Source organism: Salvelinus alpinus, chromosome 10 (genome assembly GCF_045679555.1).
Source record: "Salvelinus alpinus chromosome 10, SLU_Salpinus.1, whole genome shotgun sequence".
Taxonomy (NCBI): Eukaryota; Metazoa; Chordata; class Actinopteri; order Salmoniformes; family Salmonidae; genus Salvelinus; species Salvelinus alpinus.
Genome location: NC_092095.1, coordinates 44,667,676 through 44,686,815, shown reverse-complemented (window position 1 = coordinate 44,686,815; position 19,140 = coordinate 44,667,676). Strand labels below are relative to the sequence as shown.

At 45.0% G+C, this 19,140-nt stretch overlaps 1 protein-coding gene across 1 annotated transcript; it reads left to right on the top strand.

The window, feature by feature from the left end:
- The first annotated feature begins 1,630 nt into the window (after window positions 1–1,630).
- LOC139532929 (piggyBac transposable element-derived protein 4-like) lies at window positions 1,631–4,886 on the top strand. Its single transcript, XM_071331085.1, has 2 exons — window positions 1,631–1,722; window positions 2,611–4,886. Exons 1-2 carry the CDS (start codon window positions 1,631–1,633, stop codon window positions 4,313–4,315), a joined length of 1,797 nt encoding a protein of 598 aa, XP_071187186.1. The 3' UTR covers window positions 4,316–4,886.
- Window positions 4,887–19,140: the final 14,254 nt, after the last annotated feature.

Sequence of the window (19,140 nt, the reverse complement as noted above, 5' to 3'; positions counted from 1 at the left end):
GCATGTTTTGTTTGATTTAAGTTCATATTTATATAAAAAAATCTGAGTTTACATTGAGGCGTTAGATTCACTAGTTGTAAAAACATCAAGTGACTTTGCATAGCCACATCGTTTCAACAGAAATACTCAACATCGCGGAAGGAGATATACCTCTCCTTAACCTTTCATTGCTACCCATCCCGGATCCGGGAGCATCCTCATCAAAAAAGCTGACTAGCATAGCCTAGCCTAACGCGACAACAGAGATCATATAATATAATTTTCATGAAATCACAAGTCCTGTTACGGCTGTCCTCGCTGACAGAAGGTGTGGACCAAAACGCAGAGTAGTTAGTGTTCATTCTTTTAATAAAAGTCAACAAAACACAAAAACAACCAACGTGACAAAACCGAAACCGTCCTGTGTGGCAACAAAACCTCCACAGGAACAAACACCCACAAAACACAAGTGAAACCCAGGCTGCCTAAGTATGATTCTCAATCAGGGACAACGATTGACAGCTGTCTCTGATTGAGAATCATACCAGGCCGAACACCAAATCCCAACATAGAAAATCAACCATAGACCAACCCACCCAACTCACGCCCTGACCAACTAAAATAAATACAAGACAAAGGAAAACAGGTCAGGAACGTGACAGAACCCCCCCCTTAACCTTTACTTAGTACTGATCCCGGATCCGGGTTTGAAAATAGACAACATACGGTGTTCGCCACAAATAGTCATATTAAACATTCCTGAAAATACAAGTGTCTCACATGCTTCAAAAGCCTCGAATCTTGCTAATCTAACTGCGTTGTCAGATTTAAAAAATGATTTACTGCGAAAGAATAGGATGCGATTATCTGAGCTCAGCGCTCCATAAATAAATACTTTTCAACCAGCACAAGCGTAACATTATCACAGATTGTGTTGAAAGAAATGGTTTACCTGTTGAAAATCTTTCTCTGTTTGCAATCCCAAGGCTCATTGTTACACACTGAATGGTCTTTTGTTCGGTTAAATCCATTTTTTATAGCCTAACACTAAACATTTTGTGAACGCTTATGTCGTTGAATTTCATGTCATTAAATTTTCGGTGAAACATCCGACCTAAATACATTGACTAAACCTGACGTTATCCAGTCAAGTTTGGTTGCATTGAAATCAACTGTTTGTCTGTAAGTCTGTAACACAACCAAACATGATGGGTCATTTTGCGGGACGTATTGATCCGAAAAAAATGATTGGAAGACATCGACCTCCGACCTCATTTGCGTACCAATCGGATGACCACTGTCTCTTTGATTGACTGTATTTTAACCCAATGACCACTCATCGTCTTGAAATCTAGCTGGTTAGATAGCCAATGAACAGAGGTAAATTGCACTATCAAATGGTAATTTGTTTGGAGACTAACTCACACGGAGAACGTGTGCGCAAGAGAAGTCTTTTCAAAACGCATTTCAACGAGGAAGGTCTGAAAGTTATTACGCACAGCGGTATTTCGGCAACGCGCATCTTCAACTTTATTCAACTTTAATTTCATCGAACATCATGGCGAATAAGTCTGGGAAAGCTAAGTCCAAGACTAGATTTAGCAATGTAGAGGCAATTTTAGAAGAAATTGATCGTGATACAGATACAGAAATGTTATCTGAGGAAGAATCGGTTGGAGCGTGTTCATTTGATTCTGAGACGGAGGCATATTTCTTAGAAGGAGAGGATATCGTTTTGGATTGGTAAGTTCTTGTCATGCTAATGCCGTTGTTTGTAATATAAAATGTTATTAGCGATTGTTTTTAGTTTTAGTTGCAATATATGCACATTTTATGAAATGTGTAACGTACACGTGGTCTATTCATTGTGAGTGAGGGTACGTTTGTATAGCATGTAGCATGTCTACTGTATGTCTACTGTACTTTGACAATATATTATGGTAGCATGGCCTCAGATATGATTTGAAACCAGTGATTGTTTAGTTCCATGTTCTCTCTCTCTAAATAAATAAATAAAAATGTATTTCTGTAGAATGTAACAGCCAACACATAAAGCTAGCATGTGTACTCTACTCCAACACCTACAGCCAGCATGTGTACTGTACTTTGACAATATATTATGGTAGCATGGCCTCAGATATGATTTGAAACCAGTGATTGTTTAGTTCCATGTTCTCTCTCTCTAAATAAATAAATAAAAATGTATTTCTGTAGAATGTAACAGCCAACACATAAAGCTAGCATGTGTACTCTACTCCAACACATACAGCTAGCATGTGTACTGTACTTTGACAATATATTATGGTAGCATGGCCTCAGATATGATTTGAAACCAGTGATTGTTTAGTTCCATGTTCTCTCTCTCTAAATAAATAAATAAAAATGTATTTCTGTAGAATGTAACAGCCAACACATAAAGCTAGCATGTGTACTCTACTCCAACACATACAGCTAGCATGTGTACTGTACTTTGACAATATATTATGGTAGCATGGCCACAGATATGATTTGAAACCAGTGATTGTTTAGTTCCATGTTCTCTCTCTCTAAATAAAAATGTATATGTTTATTATACCTGTTGATACAGGGCTCATATGTGAAACTATTCTAACTGAAAATTTTGATTCACAGTGGCACTGATTCCGACTGGGAGCCCCCAGCAGAGCCCCCAGCGCCAACTTGTTCTTCCAGCCGGACCCCTGCTGTCTCTGGGCCATCTACCGGTGTGAAGGCGCCGACAAAGAAGAGGAAGAGGGGAAGTGTGCCACCTGCTAGAGAAGGGACAGAAGGGCGTTGGCACACTGTCCTAGAAGATGATGTGGAGCCACCCCAGCCAACTTTTCGGCCGAAAAGGGAGCCTGGACCTCAGGTGAACTCGACCACAACTTACAGCCCCCTTGAGCTTTTCCAGTTGTTTTTCACCCATTCTGTTGTAGGTTCACTCGTGTCTAACACGAATAAGTATGGGAAGAAGAAGCAGGGAGGCAAAAAGGTAGCATGGAAGCCTGTATCCATGTCAGACTTTTACTGCTACCTTTCAATGGTCATCTTCATGGGGCTGGTGAAGCTGAAGAGCCTGACTGACTACTGGAAGACGTCATCACTATACCAACTGCCTTTCCCCATGACTGTTATGTCCTGCAAAAGGTTTCTGGTTGTTTCACAGGCGCTACACATCAGTGACCCAAAGGTTGATGAACAGAATGACAAGAAGAAAGGCACAGCAACGTTTGATAGACTGTGCAAAATCAAACCTCTCTACTCCAGCATTGTTGAGGCCTGCAAGACCTACTTTCAGCCAGCCCAGAACCTGTCCATCGATGAGAGGATGGTAGCCTCAAAGGCCAGAATTGGCCTCAAACAATACATGCGTAACAAGCCAACCAAGTGGGGTTACAAGCTGTTTGTTTTGGCTGATTCTGTGTGTGCCTACACATGCAATTTCTTTGTCTATGAGGGGAAGAACACTTGTGCGACTGGTAAGGGACTTAGCTATGACTCTGTGATGGAGTTATTTGATTTCCAACTGCTGGGGAAGGGCTACAAACTATTTGTGGATAACTTCTACACAAGCCCTACCCTGTTCACAGACCTGAGGAAGCAGGAAGTGTGGGCTTGTGGCACCATTCGCACCAACCGGGTGGGCTTTCCGAAGACCAAGGTGAATGACATGCCTAAGCGGGCTGAGCGGGGGGCCATGCGATGGATACGCGAAGATGGCCTGCTTTTTGTAAAGTGGATGGATACCCGGGAAGTCGTGATGTGTTCAACTATACACAAGTCCTTCAATGGGGATCATGTTGCCCGGCGTATCAAGGATGGCACTGGGAATTGGACCACCAAAAATGTCCCCATTCCAACTGCAGTGAAGGACTACAACAAGAGCATGGGAGGTGTGGACCTATCAGATGCGCTGATAGGCTATTATAATGTTCTCCATAAGACGATGAAATGGTACAAGACGTTCTTCTATCATTTCGTCGACATTGCTGTGGTGAATGCATTCATCCTACAGAAGGAAATGGCTAAGAGCTGTGGAAAGCCCTTCCTCACACAGAAAGCCTTCAGAGAGCAGCTCATCAAGGAGCTTGCTGCCTACAGCACCACTGCACCAAGCCCTGTCCCTTCTGCTCCTGCCACAAGTGTTCATCTGCCCAGATATATTTGTGCAGACATGGATGTGCCTAAGGGCCAAAAGGGCACAGCATGGAGGCGTTGCTGTGTTGTTTGTAAGATGAAGTCGCCCATCACATGCACCACATGCTCGGTGACCCTCTGCTTTACATCAGAAAGAGACTGCTATAGCATCTGGCATCGACAGCAGAATATTGTGTAGAGCTTTGGCAAAGTGGGTGGGGTTATGTTATATCTGGAGTACTGTTCCTGTCTTATCCTGTGTGAATTTAAGTATGCTCTCTCTTTCTCTCCTTCTTTCTCTGAGAACCTGAGCCCCAGGACCATGCGTCATGACCCCCTGGCATGATGACTCCTTGCTGTCCCCAGTCCACCCGACCTTGCTGCTGTTCCAGTTTCAACTGTTCTGCCTGCAGCTATGGAACCCTACCTAAACTGTTCATTTTTACTCTTGAGGTGCTGTCCTGTTGCACCCTCTACAACCACTGTGATATCTACCCGGCACAGCCAGAAGAGGACTGGCCACCCCTCATGGCCTGGTTCCTCTCTAGGTTTCTTCCTAGGTTTTGCCTTTCTAGTTTTTCCTAGCCACCGTGCTTCTACACCTGCATTGCTTGCTGTTTGGGGTTTTAGGCCGGGTTTCTGTATAGCACATTGAGACATTAGCTGATGTAGGAAGGGCTATGTAAATACATTTGATTTGATAGAGGACTGAGGGTCTTCCAAATATTGAAAGTGTAAATAGTCACCCATGTTATTTTGTAAATGTATATTTTATTAATTTTTTGGGAGAAAAAAAATTATAAGAACAATTCCAATATTTTTTTTTATAAAAAGAATTTCAAATATTTTTCCTCATTTTTTTTCCTCAATTTTTTTGTGGGGCGTGTTAGAATACCATTTTGGTATTTTGTATATAGTTATTTGTTTCAGAATGTATACCTTCACCAATTTGGCCACTTGGGTACATTTGGGCTACTTGTGTGGGACACCTGGGTGACCTCATGATAAATGTCATGTAGCACACTCATTTTGGAAGTTATCATTCTGAAACTTTGCACAAGTACTGTTGCCTTCTTATGTTTTTCACTGAAATTGTTCCCATGTTCATATCTAGATGTTTGTTTATTCTTGTTCATTTTAATTATGATGATACAACAATTAAAATGAAAAAACGTATGGTTTTTTTCATTGTATTATCAAAACCAGATCTATTGTGTTTTATTCTCCTACATTCAATTCACATTTACACAAACTTCAGAGTGTTTTCTTTCAAATGGTACCAAGAATATGCATATCCTTGCTCCTGGGCCTGAGCTAGAGACAGTTAGATTTGGGTATGTCTTCAGGTGGAAATTGAAAAGGGGGGAGGGGTATTCCCAAGAATTAAGGTGCGAACTCCGGGCGCACCAGTACAAAGTCTAGGGGAGGGTCTGGGTGGGCGTCTGTCCACGGTGGCGGCTCTGGCGCTGGTCGTGGTCCCCACCCCACCATAGTCAACCCCCGCTTCCGTGGCCTCCTCCCAATATCCACCCTCCATGTCAATCCCACTATTCCAAAGGGCAGTAACGGACTGAGGGGCAGCACCGGACTGAGGGGCGGATCCTGGCTGGCTGGCTCTGGCGGATCCTGGCTGGACGGCTCCGGCTGATCCTGGCTGGACGGCTCCGGCTGATCCTGGCTGGACGGCTCCGGCTGATCCTGGCTGGACGGCTCCGGCTGGTCCTGGCTGGACGGCTCCGGCTGGTCCTGGCTGGACGGCTCTGAAGGCTCGGGACAGACGGTTAGCTCAGGACAGACGGTTAGCTCAGGACAGACGGGCAGCTCAGGACAGACGGGCAGCTCAGGACAGACGGGCAGCTCTGACGGCTCTGGACAGACGGGCAGCGCTGGGCAGGCAGACAGTTCAGACCACGCTGGGCAGGCAGACAGTTCAGGCAGCGCTGAGCAGGCAAGCAGCGCAGGCGGCGTTGGGCAGACGGCCGACTCTGACCTGCTGAGGCGCACAGTAGGCCGGGTGCGTGGTGCCGGAACTGGAGGCACTGGGCTGGAGATACGCACCACAGGGAGAGTGCGTGGAGGAGGAACAGGGCTCTGGCAACGCACTGGAAGCCTGGTGCGTGGTGTCGGCACTGATGGTACTGGGCTGGGGTGGGAAGGTGGCGCCGGATATACCGGACCGTGAAGGAGGACACGCACTCTTGAGCACCGAGCCTCCCCAACCTTACCAGGTTGACTGGTCCCCGTAGCCCTGCCAGTGCGGCGAGGTGGAATAGCCCGCACTGGGCTATGCTGGCGAACCGGGGACACCATCTGTAAGGCTGGTGCCATGTACGCCGGCCCGAGGAGACGTACTGGAGGCCAGATATGTTGGGCCGGCTTCATGGCACCCGGCTCGATGCCCAACCTAGCCCTACCAGTGCGGCAAGGTGGAATAGCCCGCACTGGGCTAAGCACGCGTACTGGGGACACCGTGCGCTTTACCGCATAACACGGTGTCTGACCAGTACGACGCCCTCTCACTCCACGGTAAGCCCAGGGAGTTGGCTCAGGTATCCTACCCGGCTTCGCCACACTCCCCTTTAACCTCCCCCCAAGAAATTTTTGGGTGAGCCTCTCGGGCTTCCAGCCGCTCTGCCTTGCTTTCGCCTCATAATACCTCCTCTCCGCTTTCGCTGCCTCCAGCTCCGCTTTGGGGCGGCGACACTCCTCTGGCTCTGCCCAGGGTCCTTTCCCGTCTAGGATTTCCTCCCATGTCCATTCCTCTTTTCCCCATTGCTGTTGTTCTTGCCGTCCTTCTCCACTCCGCTTGGTCCTTTTGTGGTGGGTGTTTCTGTTACGACTGTCCTCGCTGACAGAAGGTGTGGACCAAAACGCAGAGTGGTTAGTGTTCATTCTTTTAATAAAAGTCAACAAAACACAAAAACAACCAACGTGACAAAACCGAAACCGTCCTGTGTGGCAACAAAACCTCCACAGGAACAAACACCCACAAAACACAAGTGAAACCCAGGCTACCTAAGTATGATTCTCAATCAGGGACAACGATTGACAGCTGTCTCTGATTGAGAATCATACCAGGCCGAACACCAAATCCCAACATAGAAAATCAACCATAGACCAACCCACCCAACTCACGCCCTGACCAACTAAAATAAATACAATAAATACAAGACAAAGGAAAACAGGTCAGGAACGTGACAAGTCCAATACAGCAAATGAAAGATAAACATCTTGTGAATCCAGCCATCATTTCCGATTTTTAAAATGTTTTACAGCGAAAACACAATATGTATTTCTATTAGCTAACCACAATAGCAAAAGACTCACCATTTTTCTACCGCATAGGTAGCTATCACAAAACCGACCCAATTTCTCTCGACGCAGAGAACGGAAAACTCCAAAAGTCCCATTAAACGTTGAATAAACTGATGAAACTCGGTTGAAAAAAACCTACTTTATGATGTTTTTCTAATATGTATCAAATAAAAACAAAGCCGGAGATATTAGCCGTGTATACCGAACGCTTATCATAAGACAATATGGAGGTGCTTCCCGCGCCTAGGTAGAGAAAGGAAATTCTGGACACGTCATTCCAAAATCTCTTGTTCGACCTCAGATCAAGCTAGACACCCCATTCCACCTTCCACTGCCTGTTGACATCTAGTGGAAGGCGTATGCAGTGCATGCATATCCATAAATATAAGGCAATTCAATAGGCAGGCCCTAGAACAGAGCATCGTTTTCAGATTTTTCACTTCCTGGTCAGGAAGTTTGCTGCAAAATGAGTTCTGTTTTACTCACAGATATAATTCAAACGGTTTTAGAAACTAGAGAGTGTTTTCTATCCAATAGTAATAATAATATGCATATTGTACGAGCAAGAATTGAGTACGAGGCCGTTTGAAATGGGCACCTTTTATCCATCTACTCAATACTGCCCCTGCAGCCATAAAAGGTTAATGCAACCGCTGTGTTAGATTTTTTTTAATAACTTTACCATAACATACAGCTTGCGTTATTGTGAGACAGCACTTACCAACACGGCGGAGAAAAGGAGTCAACATTTTACACAGAAATACGAAATAACATCATAAATGTTTTCTTACTTTTGCTGAGCTTGCATCAGAATGTTGTACAAGGAGTCCTTGGTCCAGAATAAATCGTTGTTTGGTTTTAGAATGTCCATTTCTTCTGTCGAATTCGCGCCATAATGCTAGCCAAGGTTGCTAACATTCCCATCCTCTCTTGGCGCAAAGAACGGAAAACTCCAAAAGTCCCAATAAACATTGAATAAACTGATAAAACTCGGTTGAAAATACCTACTTTATGATGTTATTATCATATGTATCAAATAAAATCAGAGCCGGAGATATTCGCCGTGTATACCGAACGCTTTTCAGAAAACAATGTCGAGGTCCCTCGCGCCCCGTCGAAGACAAAGTAAATACCGGACCTGTCACTCCAAAAGCTCTTGTTCGGCCTCAGATCAAGCTAGACACCCCATTCCACCTTCCACTGCCTGTTGACATCTAGTGGAAGGCGTATGAAGTGCATGCATATCGATAAATAAAAGCCAGTTGAATAGGCAGGCCCTGAAACAGAGCCTCGTTTTCAGATTTTTCACTTCCTATATGGAAGTTTACTGCCAAATGAGTTCTGTTTTACTCACAGATATAATTCAGTTTTAGAAACTTGAGAGTGTTTTCTATCCAATAGTAATAATAATATGCATATTATATGATCTAGAACAGAGTACGAGGCCGTTTCATTTGGGCACGATTTTTCCCAAAGTGAAAACAGCGCCCCCGTATTGACAAGAAGTTAAGAACAAATTCTTATTTTACAATGACGGCCTGCCCCAGCCAAACCCTTCCCTAACTTGGACAACGCTGGGCCAATTGTACACTGCCCTATGGGACTCCCAATCACAGCCAGTTGTGATACAGCCCAGAATTGAACGAGGGTCTGTAGTGACGCCTCTAGCACTGAGATGCAGTGCCTTAGACCGCTGCGCCACTCGGGTCGCATCCCTCCCCATAATTTGGTTATTTTCATGGTGGTGGTGGAAACGCTGATTGCTGAGACACACACACCCTTTAAACCCCTATGCCTCTTTGACACCCCGCTTTCAAAGTCACTGAGATCTCTTCTTCTAGCTAAGATAGCAAAAATAATGAGTAACTTGGCATTTTTATACATGACCCAAATCATGATGGGATGTTAACTGCTTACTTAACTCAGGAACCACACCTGTGTTGAAGCAACTGCTTTCAATATACTTTGTATCCCTCATTTACTTATGTTTCCTTTATTTTGGGAGTTACCTGTATATACGTGCACACACACACACACAGGCACATGCACGCACAAACATACATGCACACACACACAGCCGCAGTCAGAGTGAAGCAGGAAGCTTGAGGAGAATGTGGGGACGGGAGGAATGGGATGGTTCCCTCTTCATTATTTGGGTTGGACTGATCTGGACTGCAGTGTGTGTGTGTGTGTGTGTGTATTTGGGTTGGACTGATCTATCCTGAACTGGACTACTAACCTTGGCTTTCCATTCAACTCCCACTGTAGTCTCCTGGGCCACCTCAAGGTCCGGGCTCACAGAAGCTTGCCGGAACCACAGCATCTAAAAATAACACACTTACTAACACATGCTCTCACATCACAATGGGTTGGCCTCTATCCTCGCTGTAGGAGACGACTTCTGAGTTCCTGTGTGTATGTGTTTGTTCCTGTTTTCCCTCCATTGCCTTCTCATAACACAGGAATCACACAAGAGGCCTCTTTACTCATTCTGTGTTTCCCCCCGACTACACAACTGCATGGATTCTGCTTTTATTCCTTCCTGTGTTTGGTGCAGTGTGAGATACATAAACCAACCCTTTATGGAGGCAGAAAGACTAACTTTGCTGCGTTATTAGAATTGACAGTGAGTTGTTGAATAATGTTATAGACTTCTGTGGTTTCCAGGTCTGGCCACTAAGATCAATCAGGAACATAAATTCAGTGTTTTCCAGAGTTCAACCTCCCCAGGTGATTTTTATCGCAACACCTTAATGAGCTGACTGTGTCTGTCTGGCACTGGCACACCCTTCTAAACCTTCCCCCTACCTTCAGTGTTGAGGCCAGGGGGATGGTAAACTGCATGGCACTTCCTGTTTGTTTCAGTGCCCAGGATTGTGTTTGACAGGAATACCAGGGAAAAAAAAAAAATCTTAAAAGAGATTAAATGAAAAAGAGTGGAGAGGCTCTGGGCGTTGGGAAAGCCACATAGTAAATCCGGGAGGGTGATGAAGTAGAGGTTAACTGACTTGCCTAGTTAAATATAGGTTAATTAAAAAAATAGAGGTCCAGACATTTGTAAAATCTATGCCAATGTCCACTGAAGCTGTTCTTGTGGTGGCCAAATCCCCTATTAAGGCAGTTTGTGTTTCCTTTATTTTGGCAGTTACCTGTATATTTTATGTGTGCTTGTGCGCGTGCATGTAAGCATGTGTGTTCGGGGGAGAGGTTCAGGCCGGTAATGGTGTTTTAAGTTTGCCCAGTGTACACTGGAAATTGAAACAAGATCACAGAGCTCTCTTGAGGGACCATGCTTAAACTGAAGACTTTGTGGAAGGTTATGTAAAATAGCTTCTTTGTTTGTAATTCTTTACTGGCCAATTACTCCGGCCATTAGAGACAATACTGACTGCTGAGTATGCAGAACAGAAATGGAAATGTATCAACTGTAAGGGGCTATTGTGTGAAGGTCTGGAAAAATGCTGTAGGAGCAAAGCCATTGTCTTGGTTGGCACAATAGCGCTGTCCTAACCTTTGAACTTGGATCCCAGAGTGTGTTTGTTTGTCTCTGAAAGAGTAATTCAGGCAGCGGGAAGTTTTAAGTTATTAGATCTCAGCCTTTTAAGTAAAGGGGGGGGGCAAAACTAGATGAAAAACGTACCTGCTGGGTGACAGAAGGAGCAGTTTCGATGGAGACAAGGGTGGAGTCTCAAATGGCACCCTATTTCCTATATAGTGCACAACTTTTGAACAGAGGCACTATATATGGAATATGGTACCATTTGGGACACATACTGTATGTGTATGAATGAACATGTGCTACGGATAAAATAACCTGGGGGGACTAAAATCAGACAAAAGGGTAGAGGGGGCAAAGAGAGAGAGGGGAGAGACCAGCATCGGACCCTGGGTCAAGTTCAGTAGGGCACACCGCAGCAAAACAGTTACACTCAGTTTCACTCAGTTTCAAAACATTTTCTCCTTACTGGACACAACTCTGGGCTTGTAGTAGTAATGTGGCAGGGTTCCACAGACCTGAGCCGTACATGGTTTGAGGAGTTAGCAAGGGAGCTTTGGTCAACCCGGATTAACCGGAACCACGAAAGTGGCTCACCTTTTAGCCAGGTAAATTTCTATGGCAACGAATCCTTTAGCACTAACCTAGAACTAACCTGCAATCTTTGCGAGAGGGAGGGAATCTGATTTATTTGGTCCTCAGCTCACTTCTCAGACGCTTCATTCAGGATACATGGAGTTAGCCTGCCCAGGGTAACTCCATGTATCCTGAATGAATCGTCTGAGATGTGAGCTGAGGACCAAGTAAATCTGATTTGTTGTCAGAGAAATTTACCTGCGTCATCATCCCCTTCATTTGAGGAAGATGACTGATTTAAATGTTTTGGTTTTTGAAAACATTTTTTAAAGACCTATCACATTACACATTTAGTAATGACATAATGCATTTGAAAATTCACACACAGTAAAACGTGTGTATGACAAATACAAGAATTTTATCAATAGGATTGAAAAAAGGTGCTTGTGCATTGATAACCACACCAAAGCACATCAAAGATGGCATTAAACCTCTACAGGATTGGTGGGTCCCCCTTGGGACGGTTGAGCTAACGTAGGCTAATACAATTAGCATGAGGTTGTAAGTAACAAGAACATTTCACAGGACATAAACATATGTATCTGATATTGGCAGAAAGCTTAAATTATTGTTAATCTAACTGCACTGTCCAATTTACAGTAGCTATTACACAAAAAATACCATGCTATTGTTTGAGGAAAGTGCACAGTTATATCAATTTGAAAAGTTATTAATAAATCAATTATCCACATTTAGACAGTCTAGACACAAAAAGGTGAACAGAAATACAATGGTTCATTGGATCAGTCTAAAACTTTGCACATACACTGCTGCCATTGAGTGGCCAAAATCTAAATTGCGACTGGGCTGGAATAATAGTATGGCCTTTCTCTTGCATTTCAAAGATGATGGTACATAAAGAATACAAAAAAATCATGTTTTTTTCTTTGTATTATCTTTTACCAGATCTAATGTGTTATATTCTCCTACATTCATTTCAAATTTTCACAAACTTCAAGGTGTTTCCTTTGACTATCACTATGTCATTTTAGGCAAAAATTGGGAAAAAAGGGTCCGATCCTTAAAACTTCTTCAGGCTGCAAGCCCGACGCCGGTACACTTATGACAACATCCAGCTCAAGTGCAGGGCGCGAAATTCAAAATCTATTTTTTTTAAATATTTAACTTTCACACATTAACAAGTCCAATACAGCATTTGAAAGATAAACATCTTGTGAATCCAGCCAACATGTCCGATTTTTAAAATGTTTTACAGCGAAAACACCACGTATATTTATGTTAGTTCACCACCAAATACAAAAGAGGACAGACATTTTTCACAGCACAGGTAGCATGCAGGTAGCATGCACAAAGCCAACCTAACTAACCTAGAACCAACCAAACTAACCTAGAAACAACTTCCTCAGATGACAGTCCTATAACATGTTACACAATAAATCTATGTTTTGTTCGAAAAATGTGCATATTTGAGCTATAAATCAGTTTTACATTACTGCTACCATCACAGCTACAGTCATAAATAGCACGGGAGTAGCCAGAGTAAATACAGACACCAACGTCAACTATCTAATTACTCATCATAAAACATTTCAGAAAAATATATGGTGTATAGCAAATGAAAGACAAAGATCTTGTGAATACAGACAATATTTCCGATTTTTTAAGTGTTTTACAGCAAAAACACAATATAGCGTTATATTAGCTTACTGCAATAGCTAACACACAACAGCATTGATTCCAGGTAATCGGTAGCGATAGCACAGTTCGACAGATATATGAAATAGCATCCCAAATCCTACCTTTGTTGATCTTCCATCAGAATGTTGTACAAGGGGTCCTTTGTCCAGAACCGTCTTTGTTTGGATCCAGAACGAACTCTTTCCCTCTTGAATTAGCAAGCACACTGGCCATGCGCGTTAACCTCTCCTTCGCGAACAAAGTCATACAACGCAACACGCCTAAAGTCCCGAATAAATTTCAATAATATAATAAAACTATATTGAAAAAACATACTTTAGGATGATATTGTGACATGTATCAAATAAAATTTAAGCCGGAGAATGTATTCGCCCATAACGACGGCTTTCCAGAAGGCGATTCCAGGTCCAACTTCGCGCTTTCGAAAAAAAAAAAAAATGTCAGACCCTTCATTCCAAGATGATGTATTCAATCTCAGAACAAGATAATCAACTCATTTCTGCTCTCACTTCCTCTTGACACCCAGGGGAAGGTGTATGACGTGTATGTATAGTCCTAAGCGACATGCCCATTTATAGACAAGCTCTTGAACAGACACCTCGCTTTCAGAAATCTCACTTCCGGAAAGGAAGTGGGCTGCAGAAGGAGTTCTGTTTCACTTAGAGAAATAATTCAAACGGTTTTAGAAACTAGAGAGTGTTTTCTATCCAATAGTAATAATAATATGCATATTGTACGAGCAAGAATTGAGTACGAGGCCGTTTGAAATGGGCACCTCTTTCCAGGTTACTCAATACTGCCCCTGCAGCCTGAAGAAGTTAAGAGGACGATAAGTAATAAAATAAAGACGGCGCTTCAACAACTTATTTCACACCATAGCTTGCTGAATTTGCAAGATACGTTTTCTTTCATTTTGACTTCGGCACAAATGACAATATGGCACTGATTCACCCATTGATGTTTCAGCATTGTCTCAGTGAAGAGTTCGACATTGGACTGCATGAGCAGTTACACACCTGCTAGGCAGGTGAGTATTAGCCCCCGTTGTAGTACAGATGAAGCCTGACCTAGAATTTGAAGCTAACTGAAGCTGGCTAACTGAAGCTGACTAGCTTAAAAAAACCTGAGTAGCTCTAGCTTCATTTGTAGTATACCAGTCTGATCTCAAATGTCAACTAGATAAATAAACAGTTTCAAACTAAAGTGGGCCATGCCAACATCTAAGGTGCCACTCTAAGTACGTCTGGCAGGGCCGGCTCTAGACTTTTGGGAGCCCTAAGCAAGATTTGTTTGGGTGCCCTCCGCAACAAGCGGGCAACATTTTTTAGTGGCCTCCCTCTTGACAGCAGAGAGAAAAAGTACTTGTTAAAGTTAATGTTTTTTTCAATCGCTTTGGTGCTATTTTCACAAGTATGTGGTGCATTTTCAAAACTGGTTACACTTGTAATGTATTCACAAAGGTTTTTATTGTGCAATAATTGTCACGTTCCTGACCTTATTTCCCTTATTTTGTATGTATTTAGTATGGTCAGGGTGTGAGTTGGGGTGGGTTGTCTATGTGTGTTTTCTATGTTGGGTTTTTTGTGTTCGGCCTGGTATGATTCTCAATCAGAGGCAGCTGTCAATCGTTGTCCCTGATTGAGAATCATACTTAGGCAGCCGGGGTTTCACATGTGGTTTGTGGGTGTTTGTTCCTGTGTTAGTGTTTCGCCACACGGGACTGTTACGGTATGTTCGTTTATTGTTTTGTATCGTGTATTGTTTTCGTGTTCATTAAATTACCATGGAAACTTACCACTCTGCAAATCGGTCCTCCGATCCTTCTCGCCTCTCCTCGTCCGATGAGGAGGACGACTTAGACTGCCGTTACAGAAACACCCACCACCAAAGGACCAAGCAGAGTGGGAGAGGACAGCAGCAGCGGAAACAGACACAGGACTCATGGACTTGGGAAGAGATCCTGGACGGCAAAGGACCCTGGGCTCAGCCAGGGGAATATCGCCGTCCCAAGGCAGAGTTGGAGGCAGTGAAGGCAGAGAGGCGCTGGTATGAGGAGGCAGCGCGGCGACGCGGTTGGACGCCCGAGAGTCAGACCCAAACATTTCTGGGGGGGGGGGCACACGCGGAGTGTGGCTAAGCCGGGTAGGAGACCTGAGCCAACTCCCCGTGCTTACCGTGGAGTGAGAGGGCGTCGTACTGGTCAGACACCGTGTTATGCGGTGGAGCGCACGGTGTCCCCAGTACGCGTGCTTAGCCCAGTGCGGGCTATTCCACCTCGCCGCACTGGCCGGGCTGGTTTGGGCATCGAGCCGGGTGCCATGAAGCCGGCCCAACGCATCTGGTCTCCAGTGCGTCTCCTCGGGCCGGCGTACATGGCACCAGCCTTACAAATGGTGTCCCCGGATCGCCAGCATAGTCCAGTGCGGGCTATTCCACCTCGCCGCACTGGCAGGGCTACGGGGAACATTCAACCGGGTAAGGTTGGGCAGGCTCGGTGCTCAAGAGCTGTGGTACTCCTTCACGGTCCGGTATATCCGGTGCCACCTCCACGTACCAGTCCTCCGGTGGCAGCCCCCCGCACCAGGCTGTCTCTTCGGGTTCTCACTACAGTTGCTCCCGCCTGTCCAGCGCTGCCAGAGCTTTCCTCTTCTCCAGCGCAGCCAGAGTCTCTCATCTGCCCAGCGCTGTCTGAGCTGCCTGCCTGCCCAGCGCTGTCTGAGCTGCCTGCCTGCCCAGCGCTGTCTGAGCTGCCTGCCTGCCCAGCGCTGTCTGAGCTGCCTGCCTGCCCAGCGCTGTCTGAGCTGCCTGCCTGCCCAGCGCCGTCTGAGCTGCCTGCCTGCCCAGCGCCGTCTGAGCTGCCTGCCTGCCCAGCGTCATCTGAGCCGCCCGTCTGTCCCGAGCCGCCAGAGCCGTCCGTCAGTCAGGAGCCGCTAGAGCCATCCGTCAGTCAGGAGCCGCTAGAGCCGTCCGTCAGTCAGGAGCCGCCAGAGCCGCCAGCCATCCAGGAGCTACCAGAGCCGCCAGCCAGCCAGGAGCTGCCAGAGCCAGCCAGCCAGGACCTACCAGAGCCAGCCAGCCAGGACCTGCCAGAGCCAGCCAGCCAGCCAGGAGCTGCCAGAGCCAGCCAGCCAGGAGCGGCCAGGGCCAACCAGCCAGGAGCTGCCAGCCAGCCAGGAGCTGCCAGAGCCAGCCAGCCAGGAGCTGCCAGAGCCAGCCAGCCAGGAGCTGCCAGAGCCAGTCAGCCAGGAGCTGCCAGAGCCAGCCAGCCAGGACCTGCCGGCGCTGTCAGTCAGCCAGGACCTGCCGGAGCTGTCAGTCAGCCAGGACCTGCCGGAGCTGTCAGTTAGCCAGGATCTGCCAGAGCTGCCTGTCAAGCCGGCGATGCCGGAATTGCCTTTTACTCCGGCGCTGCCGGAGTCGTCGTTCACTCCGGTGCTACCGGAGTATCCTGTCCATTCGGGACCCATGGCTAGGGTTCCCAGGCCAAGGTCGGCGGCGAGGATCGCCGCTCATAAGAGGCCACGGGGGCGATTAAGGAGGCGGACTAAAACATTGTTGAAGTGGGGTCCACGTCCCGCGCCAGAGCCGCCACCGCGGACAGACGCCCACCCAGACCCTCCCCTAGAGTTTTAGGTGGTGCGCCCGGAGTTCGCACCTTGAGGGGGGGGTTCTGTCACGTTCCTGACCTTATTTCCCTTATTTTGTATGTATTTAGTATGGTCAGGGCGTGAGTTGGGGTGGGTTGTCTATGTGTGTTTTCTATGTTGGGTTTTTTGTGTTCGGCCTGGTATGATTCTCAATCAGAGGCAGCTGTCAATTGTTGTCCCTGATTGAGAATCATACTTAGGCAGCCGGGGTTTCACGTGTGGTTTGTGGGTGTTTGTTCCTGTGTTAGTGTTTCGCCACACGGGACTGTTACGGTATGTTCGTTTATTGTTTTGTATCGTGTATTGTTTTCATGTTCATTAAATTACCATGGAAACTTACCACTCTGCAAATCGGTCCTCCGATCCTTCTCGTCTCTCCTCGTCCGATGAGGAGGACGACTTAGACTGCCGTTAAAATAATTTTGTTTGAAGACATCTTTCACCACACAACCATTGATCCAAAATATAAGTTCACTGTGAAATATCATGAGCACATTGATTTATTCACCAAAACAGAACATAATTATATATTTTCAATGTTGTTATTATAACAACCAGTTAATCCAACAGAAAAAAATGCAAGATACATGTTTCAAAATTTCCCTTTGAATTTGATAAGCTACAATTCTGTATATTACAGTACATTTACTGTTTTCACATTAGGCAATCCACTTGCACTACCCATAAAAATGTACTAAACATCAAAGTTCCATAATTTCTATGCCGTGTGTGATAAAATGTGTGATCATTGAAGACATCTTGCAAGCATTGATGCAAAAAATAAATCTATTGTTCAGATATAATTACAACATTCTGTAGGTGTACTGTAATCAAATGAAATAAATTAAAGAAACATATTGTTTATCAGGCAATAGTTTGCATCAAGCCTGTCATGAGCAATTGGCCATAGGTTCTCATTGACATTGCAATAAATGTCCTCATTGTTCATGCCCCTGGGGAAAAAACATTTGGCATGGTGAATCCAAGCCTGGCTGTGTGCTTAGGGTCGTTGTCCTGTTTCATCATGGATCTCTTTGTACTTTGCTCCGTTCGTCTTTGCCTCAATCCTAACTAGTCTCCCAGTCCCTGCCGCTGAAAAACATCCCCACAACATGATGCTGCCACCACCATGCTTCACCATAGGGATGGTACCAGGTTTCCTCCAGATGTTATGCTTGACATTCAGGCCAAAGTGTTCAATCTTGTTTTCATCAGACCAGATAATCTTGTTTCTTATGGTCTGAGAGTCTTTAGGTGCCATTTGGCAAACTCTAAGCAGGCTTTGATGTGCCTTTGACTGAGGAGTGGCTTCCGTCTGGCCACTCTACCATAAAGGCCTGATTGGTTGAACGCTGCAGATATTTTTGTCCTTCTGGAAGAATCTCCCATCTCCACAGAGCTCTGTCAGAGTGATCATTGGGTTCTTGGTCACCTACCTGATCAAGGCCCTTCTCCCCCGATTTCTCAGTTTGTCCGTTTGGTGGTTCCAAACTTCTTCCATTTAAGAATGATGGAGCCCACTGTGTTCTTGGGGACCTTCAATGCTGCAGACATGTTTTGTACACTTCCCCAGATCTGTGCCTCGATAAAATCCTGTCTCGGAGCTCTACGGACATTTCCTCCTCATGGCTTGGTTTTTGCTCTGACATGCACTGTCAACTGTGGGACCTTACATAGACAGGTGTGTGCCCTTCCAAATCATGTCCAATCAATTGAATTTATCACAGGTGGACTCAAATTAAACTGTAGAAACATTTCAAGGATGATCAATGGAAACAGGATGCACTTGACCTCAATTTAGAGTCTCTTTGCAAAGGGTCTGAAAACTTATGTAAATGTTTAAAAAATCTAAAAATACTATTTTCACTTTCTCATTATTGGGTATTGTGTAGATTGCTGAGGAAAATGTTGTATGTAATCCATTTTAGAATAAGACTGTAAACGTAACAAAATGTTGAAAAAGTCAAGGGGTCTGAATACATACAGTATTTCCAGATGAAACTGAATAAGTTTGGTGAAAAAGTGAATGTATGATTTTGTGTGTTGTACTTTGTCAATTGAAAATGTGCTCAGATTTTTTAAACAACATTCTTTTGATGAACTGTTTTGAGTTTTGTACTAAGAGTTTTGAAAATGCACATATACTTGTGAAGATCGTACCAAAGCGATTGAAAAAAACGAATTTCCCGCAATTGTACATATTTTGCCATGGGGCATAGAGAAAATGTTGCAGTTTTAAAGCAAGTTTTCTGCAGTTCTACACATTTTGCC

Bases quoted from the DNA above. Each gene is read 5' to 3' on its own strand.
- LOC139532929 (XM_071331085.1), top strand. From the start codon at position 1,631: ATGTTATCTGAGGAAGAATCGGTTGGAGCGTGTTCATTTGATTCTGAG. The intron at 1,723-2,610 runs GTAAGTTCTTGT...TTTGATTCACAG, and splicing joins GAGGATATCGTTTTGGATTG to TGGCACTGATTCCGACTGGG.